Source organism: Carcharhinus amblyrhynchos, unplaced genomic scaffold, assembly GCF_965287045.1.
Source record: "Carcharhinus amblyrhynchos unplaced genomic scaffold, sCarAmb.v2.hapA scaffold_44, whole genome shotgun sequence".
NCBI lineage: Eukaryota > Metazoa > Chordata > Chondrichthyes > Carcharhiniformes > Carcharhinidae > Carcharhinus > Carcharhinus amblyrhynchos.
In genome coordinates this window covers 2,117,296-2,126,264 of record NW_027649785.1, presented here as the reverse complement: position 1 = coordinate 2,126,264, position 8,969 = coordinate 2,117,296, and the positions used below count along the sequence as shown (strand labels likewise).

At 44.0% G+C, this 8,969-nt stretch overlaps 1 protein-coding gene across 1 annotated transcript in view; it reads left to right on the top strand.

Annotated features, from left to right (window-relative positions):
- Positions 1–797: 797 nt before the first annotated feature.
- Positions 798–8,969, top strand: part of LOC145337189 (adenosine deaminase domain-containing protein 1-like) — an 87,059-nt gene continuing 78,887 nt past the window's right edge. The window contains exon 1 of the mRNA XM_080181996.1: positions 798–1,074. Coding sequence (XP_080038122.1) covers positions 798–1,074 — 277 coding nt within the window. The remainder of the gene's footprint in view (positions 1,075–8,969) is intronic.

Genomic DNA, 8,969 nt, shown 5'->3' with positions numbered 1-8,969 from the left:
TCACAGCCGTGAAAATGGGTGAACTGCATTTATATTGCTTTTTTAAAATCTAGTTAATTTTAAAACACAATTTGTTGTGACTGCAAATATTTTCCATTGGCAAATCTGATTTGAATCAAGATTAAACTTTTGGCTGAAATGGGATTTCTTAAGATTGGTTTGGATTCAAGACTAAGAAAACCAAAAAACATTTTTCTTTGAGTTACTTGAGTGCATCCAGACAAATAATCTCGAGCATCACAATTGAAAACTAACCTTAAATGGGAATTGTGCATTGGTGACTTGCCAGGTAATTCTAAACAGTCAACACATTCTGCATTGTTCTATTCTTATATGTTATGTGCTTTAACTTCAGCTATCTGAATCTTGAATGTACTTTAATTCAGTTGTAGGTAGTCTCAGATCTGTACTTTAAGATGTGCACTGTTACTTGGCCTTGGAGGCGGTATGTTAGTAGTGTTACTGGATTATTTCTACATTCAACTGACTTGTGAAACTGCCTCGGAGCAAGCAATATGCTTACACTTGCAGTGTAGTATGTGGAGAAGGGAGGCCTAAGATAGTCATTTCTGTGAGGATGTTGAATCATTCAATCTGCGTAGTTTACTTTGTCACAGTCCAGAGGTGACCTGCCAGTCCCAATTGTCCTTTTGCTGTCTGCATCAAAGAGGTGACTTCGTATTTTTAGAATGTCATGAATAGGTTCATCCACTTCATGTGGTGGTTCAAACTTGTAATAGCTAATCAATTTTTTTTAAGAAATGAGCATGAATAAAAACTTGTAAAATTTCAGAATAATGAGTACACAGGAGACCCCAAAGGAAGGAAGAAGAACCCTTCGATTGGCTGCGTCACTTTTGGGAAATGTGCCTTATTCACCAGTGGTGCAAAATGAAAGCCCAATGGAGTGTGCACCAACTATTAATACAGACCTAACACCAGCAGATTCTACAGGCCAGACTACTGGAAGGAACCTGGACTACAATGCAACCACTTCTGCCACCTTGCAGCTTCAAACTGAGAAATCAGAGAATGAGCAAGATTGCCGGGTGCAGTTGGATACAGTGAACCCAGGTATAACATATGACCTGGAGAAGACAAGTTTTAGTGATTATTGATGGCTACATTACGTAGAATTTGTAGCATGGAAATGGGCCATTCATCCCTAGGGTGTTTTTTTTTAAAGCCTTCTAAGAATGTAAGAAATAAGAGCAGAAGTAGGCCATCTAGCCCTTTGAGCCTGCCCTGCCATTCAGTAAGATCATGGCTGATCTGAAGTGGATCAGTTCCACTTTCCTGCTTTCTCTCCATAACCCTTAATTCCCTTGTCTATCAAAACCTATACCTGTGACTTAAATAAATTCAGCGAGGTAGCCTCCACCACTTCAATGGGCAGAGAATTCCAGAGATTCACCACCCTTTGAGTGAAGAAGTTCCTCCTCAACTCTGATCTAAACTGCTCCCCCCACTGCTGTGCCCTCTAGTCCTGCTATCCTTTCTAAGTGGGAAGAATCTCTCTACCTCTACCCTATCTATCCCTTCATTATCTTATACGTCTCTATAAGATCCCCCCTCATCCTTCTAAACTCCAGCGAGTACAGACCCAGTCTATTTGATCTCCCTTCATAGTCCAACCCCCTCATCTCCAGCATCAGCCTAGTGAACCTCCTCTATGCTCCCTCCAAGGCCAATACATCCTTCCACAAGTGCGGCGACCAAAACTGCACACAGTACTCCAGCTGCGGCCTCACCGGTACCCTGTACAGTTGCAGCAAGACCTCCATACTTTTATATTCTATCCCCCTCGCTATGAAGGCCAACATTCAATTCGCTTTCTTGATCATCTGCACTTGCAGACTGGGTTTTTGCGACTCATGCGTAAGGACCCCCAGGTCCCTCTACACCGTAGCATGCTGCAGCTTTTCGCCTTTTAAATAATAATCCCTCCTACTATTATTTTTCCAAAGTGGATAACCTCACACTTGCTAACATTATGCTCTTATCTGCCAGGTCCTTGCCCATTTGCTCAGCCTATCCAGATCCCTCTGCAGACTTTCCACACCCTCCACGCAATTTGCTTTTCCACTCATCTTCGTGTCATCAGCAAATTTCGTCACCCTACACTTCTTCCACATCACGCCTCTATTTCTTTTTACCTGCCCCCAAATATTTATTTCCCATTACAAAAGACAGATCGCATTAACTTGGTTAGTTTCCTCTTGATTTGTAAAGTGGCAAGGAGACTTAATTTTCTTGTTCAGGTCATTGTCATTTTCAGTGCAAGGAATCAGTGATATTCTCACTGAACTGTGAAAGAGGTGGGAATAGTTACAACATTTAAAATACGTTTGGACAGATAGATGGATGGGATAGGTTTAGAGTGATATGGGACTAGTTCAGTTTAGGGGATGGGTTGGGTCAAAGGGCCTGTTTCTGTGCTGGTTCAGCATTAAAACAAGAAGAGAATTGCGCCCATTTTTCCAGTGAGCTTTCAGACATAGTCTTATGCCAATAATGCAAAAGAAAAGGAAGTGTGATTCATACCACAAGGGGAATGGATGCAGCCTATTTTCACCAGAAAACTGGCTGCTGACACATAAAAGATGTCATTGTATGTGTGCAGATCTGTATACGCATGTGCACAAAAAACAGAAAATCAGTTGCTGGCCTATTCCCGGCCAGTCACTGTCCTGATACAACCTCGGCTGATTGCAGTAGTGCGCAGTTCCTCTCCTAAGGCCCTTCCCCCTCCCCTTGGGCTCCGCCCCTTGTTACTGCCTGATGGGCAGTGTCAAGCTGGCATGCTAAGGACCCAGGTTGGTACTACTCAAGAGATAATGTCTCTGCCCCATATCCCCTGGGGGGGGGCCTCAAGATCCCTGATCCCACCAGCAACACCATCATGTCAGGTCCTTGTTGCTGGGGATCATATGTGATCATCACTGGTAAGACTGTTAAAGCAAGTGAGCCAATTTTGTCCCAGGCTCACAAGTCACATGAAAATTGATACCTTTCCTGGCATGAAGGTTGATTTCACTGGCAATTCAAAGCACTAAGATCATGTGAGGCGAGAAACTGGGCACAATCTCAGTTTTTTTTTGATGAGAACTCTCCACTCACCTGACAAAGGGGCAAACCCCGAAAGCTTGTGGGTTTACTATCAAATAAATTGGTTGGATCTTAACGTGGTGTTTTGAGACTTCATACTAGGGTCAATTTGGCATGGCGAGTCCACCTAACCAGAACATCTTTGGAGTGAGGGAGGACACTGAGGAATCCCATGCAGACACATGGGGTTGTTTGGGAGGGGGGGGGGGGGGGGGGTGGGGGGCGTGGTGCGTGCAGCAAAAGTTTATATATTTGTAATTGGGGATAGTATAGTTAGGGATAAGCATGACCAGGATCGAGGGCCCCGGAGGTTGTATTGCCTATGTGTTGCTCGGTTTCAGGATATCTCAACTGGGCTGCACAGGAACTTGGAGTGAGAGGGTAAAGATTCAGTTGCCGTCGTCCATGTAGGTACCAATGGCATAGATAAAACAAGGTACTGTTAATAGAATATGAACAGCTAGGAGCTACATTGAAAAGCAGAATCAAAAAGGTAATAATCTCTGGATTATGTTCTGAGTCACAAGCTAATTGGGACAAGGTCAATAAGATTAAGCTGGTAAATGCATGGCATAAAGATTGATGTCGGAGGAATGGGTTTGAATTCATCGGACATTGGCACCAGTGATGGGGAAGAAAGGGGCCTGTTCTGATGGGACAGTCTTCATCTAAATCATGCTGGGACTAGAGTCCTAACGAATTGCATAACTAGAGCTGTATTAGGGCTTTAAACTGAATGGAGGGGGGCAGGGTTCAGTTGTAGGGGAAAATAGAAAACCCGAATTAAAGGAGAAGGTAAGAGAGACAATAAAAGTGAGGGATAGAATGGGTGAATGTCCATGCACAAAAAATTATAGAGTAGTGAAATTTACAAGTGGACTGAATTTAAAAGCTTTGTATCTAAATGCACAAAGCATTTGGAACAAAATTAATGAGTTAATGGCGCAAATAGAAACATAGATTTGGTGGGAATTACTGAGACATGGTTACATAGAAAATAGAAAAACTACAGCACAAACAGGCCCTTTGGCCCACAAGTTGCGTCGATGATATCCATACCTACTAGGCTTACCTATAACCCTCAATTCTGTTAAGTCCCATGTACTTATCCAGAAGTCTCTTGAAAGACCCTATCGAATTTGTCCCCACCACCACCGACGGCAGCAGATTCCACTCACTCACCACCATCTGAATGAAAAGCTTACCCCTGATATCTCCTCTGTACCTACTCCCCAGCACCTTAAACCTGTGTCCTCTCGTAGCAACCATTCCAGCCATTGGAAAAAGCCTCTGAGAATCCACCGGATCTATACCTCTCAACGTCTTATACACTTCTATCAGGTCACTTCTCATCCTTCGTCTCTCTAAAGAGAAAAGACTGAGCTCCCTCAACCTATCCTCATAAGGCATGCCACCCAATCCAGGCAACATCCTAGTAAATCTCTGCACCCTTTCAATAGCTTCCACATCCTTCCTGTAATGACGCGACCAGAACTGAGCACAGTATTCCAAGAGAGGCCTGACTAGGGTCTTATAAAGCTGCAACATTATCTCGCGACTCCTAAACTCAATCCCTCTATTGATGAAGGCCAGTACACCGTACGCCTTCTTAACCACATCCTCTACCTGTGAGGCTGATTTAAGAGTCCTATGGACCCGGACTCTCAAGTCCTTCTGATCCTCTACACTGCTAAGAGCCTTACCCTTGATATTACATTCCTTCATCCCATTTGACCTGCCAAAATGGACCACTACACATTTATCCAGGTTGAAGTCCATCTGCCACTTCTAAGTTACAAGGAGACCACATCTAGGAATTGAATCTTCAAAGGTAGTCAGCATTTTGGATAGATGGACTGAAAGGAAAAGAAGATGGTGTAACTTTGGTGAAGAACGGGATCGGTGCTGTGAAGAGAAATGACATAAGCATAAGGGAGATCAAGATGTGGAATCAGTCTCAGTAGAAATAAGAAATAAGCAAAAGGAAGAAAGCACTTGGTCGGAGTAATCTATAGGTCTCCAAGTAGTGTTCCACAGTGGGGCATAGTATAAACCAGGAAATACTGAGGGCTTGCAAGAAAGGTATGGCAATAATCATGCGTGATTTTAATATGCACATAGATTGGAAGAATCATTCTGGCAAGGGGAATCTGGAGGCAGAGTTCATTAAATGTGTTAGTGATTTCTTGGAACAGTATGTTAGAGAACCAGCCAGGGAACAGGCTACTCTGGATTTGGTATTGTGTAATGAGGGATTAATTGATGACCTCATAGTTAAGGATCCTCTAGGGAGTAGTGACCATAGATTCAAAATTCAGTTTGGGGGTGAGAAAGTGGAGTCCCACACTCATGTTCTGGAATTAAACAAAGGAAATTACGCAGGCATGAGGACAGAGTTGGCTTGAGTAGAGTGGGCAGGAAGGCTAAAAGGTAAGGCAGCAGATGAGCAGTGGCAGTTGTTTAAGGAGATACTCAAGTCCTCAGATCTAGAAGATATGTGATATATTTGTGATGGAGAAGGGGAGCGCTCAGACCGAAGGTTTGAGATGTGTCTGTTTTCAATGCAAGGAGTGTTGTGAATAAAGTGTATGAGCTTAGAGCATGGATCACTACTTGGAAATATGATGTGGTGGCCATTACAGAGACTTGGATGACTCAAGGACAGGACTGGATATTTGAAGTGCTGGGTTTCAGAAGGGACAGGGAGGGAGGCAAAAGAGATAGGGGAGTGGCACTGTTGATCAGAGATGGTGTCACGGCTGCTGAAAAGATGGATGCCATGGAGGGATTGTTTATGGAGTCTCTGTGGGTGGAGGTTCAGAATAGAAAGGGGTCATTAACTTTATTGGGTATTTTCTATAGGCCATCCGATAGTAACAGGGATGTTGAGGAGCAGAGGGAAACAGATCCTGGAAAGATGTAATAATAACAGAGTTGTCGTGATGGGAGATTTTAATTTCCCAAATATTGATTGGAATCTCCCTAGAGTAAGGGGTTTAGATGGGGAGGAGTTTGTTAGATGTGTTCAGGAGGGTTTCCTGACACAGTATGTGGATAAGCCTACAAGAGGAGAGGCTGTACTTGATTTGGTATTGGGAAATGAACCTGGACAGGTGTCAGATCTCTGTGGGAGAGCATTTCAGGGATAGTGATCATAATTCTATCTACTTTACACTAGCATTGGAGAGAGATAGGATCAGACAAGCTAGGAAAATGTTTATCTGGAGTAAGGGGAATTAAGAGGCTATCAGGCAGGAAATTAGAGACTTAAATTGGGAAGAGGTTTTCTCGGGGAAATGTACAAAAGAAATGTGGCAAATTTTCAGGGAATATTTGTCTTGACTTCTTCATAGCAAGGTTCCAAAGCGACAGGGAAGTTATGTTAAGTACAGGAACTGTGGTGCACGAAAGCTGTAATGAATTTAGCCAAGAAGAAAAGAAAAGCTTATAAAAGGTACAGGGAGCTAGGTTATATTAGAGATCTAGAAGAGTATACAGCTAGTAGGAAGGATCTTGAGAAGGAAATTAGGAGAGCCATAAGGGGTCATGAGAAGGCCTTGGCAGGCAGGATTAAGGAAAACCCCAAGGCATTCTACAAGTATGTGGAGAGCAAGAGGATAAGACTTGAAGGAATAGGACCTATCAGGTGTGATGGTGGGAAGGTTTGTATGGAACCGGTAGAAATAGCAAAGTTACTCAATGAATACTTTACTTCACAGTGGAAAAGGATTTTGGTGGTTGTAATGCAGACTTGCAGTGGACTGAAAAGCTTGAGCATGTAGATATTAAGAAAGAGGATGTGTTGGAGCATTGAAAAACATCGTTAGATAAGTCATCGGGACTGGATGGGATGTACCCCAGGTTACTGTGGGAGGCGAGGAGATTGCTGAGCCTCTGGCGATGATCTTTGCATCATCAATGGAGACGGGAGAGGTTCCGCAGGATTGCGGATGTGGTTCCTTTATTCAAGAAAGTGAGTAGAGATAGACCAGTGAGTCTAACCTCAGTGATTGGTAAGTTGATAGAGAAGATCCTGAGAGGCAGGATTTATGAACATTTGGAGAGGTATAGTATGATCAAGAATAGTCAGCACAGCTTTATCAAAGGCAGATCTTGCTTTACAAGCCTGATTGAATTTTTTGAAGATGTGTCTATGCACATTGAAGGAAGTGCAGTAGATGTAGTTTATATGGACTTCAGCAAGGCGCTTGATAAGCTGCCACATGCAAGACTTATTGAGAAAGTGAGGGGGCATGGGATCCAAGGGGACATTTCTTTGTGGATTCAGAACTGGATTGCCCACAGAAGGCAAAGAGTGTTTGTAGATGGGGTTTTTTCCCCCCATCTACATGGAGTGCCCCAGGGATCTGTTCTGGGACCCTCAGTCTTTGTGATTTTTATAAATGACCTGGATGAGGAAGTGGAGGGATGGGTTGGTAGGTTTGCTGATGACACAAAGGTTGTAGGTGTTGTGGATAGTGTGGAGGGATGTCAGAAGTTGCAGCAAGACATTGATAGGACGCACGACTGGGCGGAGAAGTAGCAGGTGGAGTTCAACCCAGATAAGTGTGTGGTGATTCATTTTGGCAGGTCAAATAGGACAACAGAATATAATATTAAGGATAAAACTCGGCAGTGTGGAAGATAAGAATCTTGGGGTCTGGGTTCATAGGACACTCAAAGCAGCTTTGTAGGTAGAGGCTGTGATTAAGAAGGCGTATGGTGTACTGGCATTCATCAATTGAAGAATTGAGTTAAAGAGCTGGGAGATAATGTTGCAGCTATATAAGACCTTGGTCAGACCCCAATTAAGAACATAAGAAATAGGAGCAGGAGTAGGCCATCTAGCCTCTCGATCCTGCCCCGCCATTCAATAAGATCATGGCTGATCTGAAGTGGATCAGTTCCACTTACCCGCCTGCTCCCCATAGCCCTTAATTCCCTTATCAATCAGAAATCTATCTCCCCATGACTTAAACATATTCAACAAGGTAGTTTCCACCACTTCAATGGGCAGAGAATTCCAGAGATTCAGTACCCTCTCAGAGAAGAAGTTCCTCCTCAACTCTGTTCTAACTGCTGCTGCCGCACTGCCCCCCCCCAACAACCACCACCACCACCACCACACACACACACACACAACTTATTTTGAGGCTGCGACCTCTAGTTCTGGTTTCCTTTCTAAGTGGAAAGAATCTCTCTACCTCTATCTAGCCCCCTTCATTTTCTTATGTCTCTATAAGATCCGCCCTCAGCCTTCTAAACTCCCAACGAGTACAGGCCCAATCTACTCTATCTCTCAATATTCAGTACTTGGAGTACTGTGCTCAGTCTGGTCATCTCATTGCAGAAAGGATGTGGAAGCCATAGAAAGGGTGTTGAGAAGATTTACAAGGATGATTCTGGATTGGGTGGCATGCCTTATGAGGATAGGTTGCGAGACAGCATGCTACGGTGCAGAGGGACCTCGGGGTCCTTGTGCATGAGTCGCAAAAACCCAGCCAGCAGGTGGTCAGGAAGGCGAATGGGATGCTGGCCTTCATAGCAAGGGGGATTGAATATAAAAGTAGGGAGGTCTTGCTGCAACTGTACAGGGCACTGCTGAGGCCGCAGCTGGAGTACTGCACACAGTACAGTTTTGGTCGCCGCACTTACGTAAGGATGTTTTGGCCTTGGAGGGAGTGCAGAGGAGGTTCACTAGGCTGATACCGGAGTTGAGGGGGTTGAGCTATGAGGAGAGGCTGAATAAACTAGGCTTGTACTCGTTAGAGTTTAGAAGAATGAGGGGAGATCTCATTGAGACGTATAAGATGATGAATGGGATGGATATGTTAGAGGTGGAGAGGCTCTTCCCACTCAGA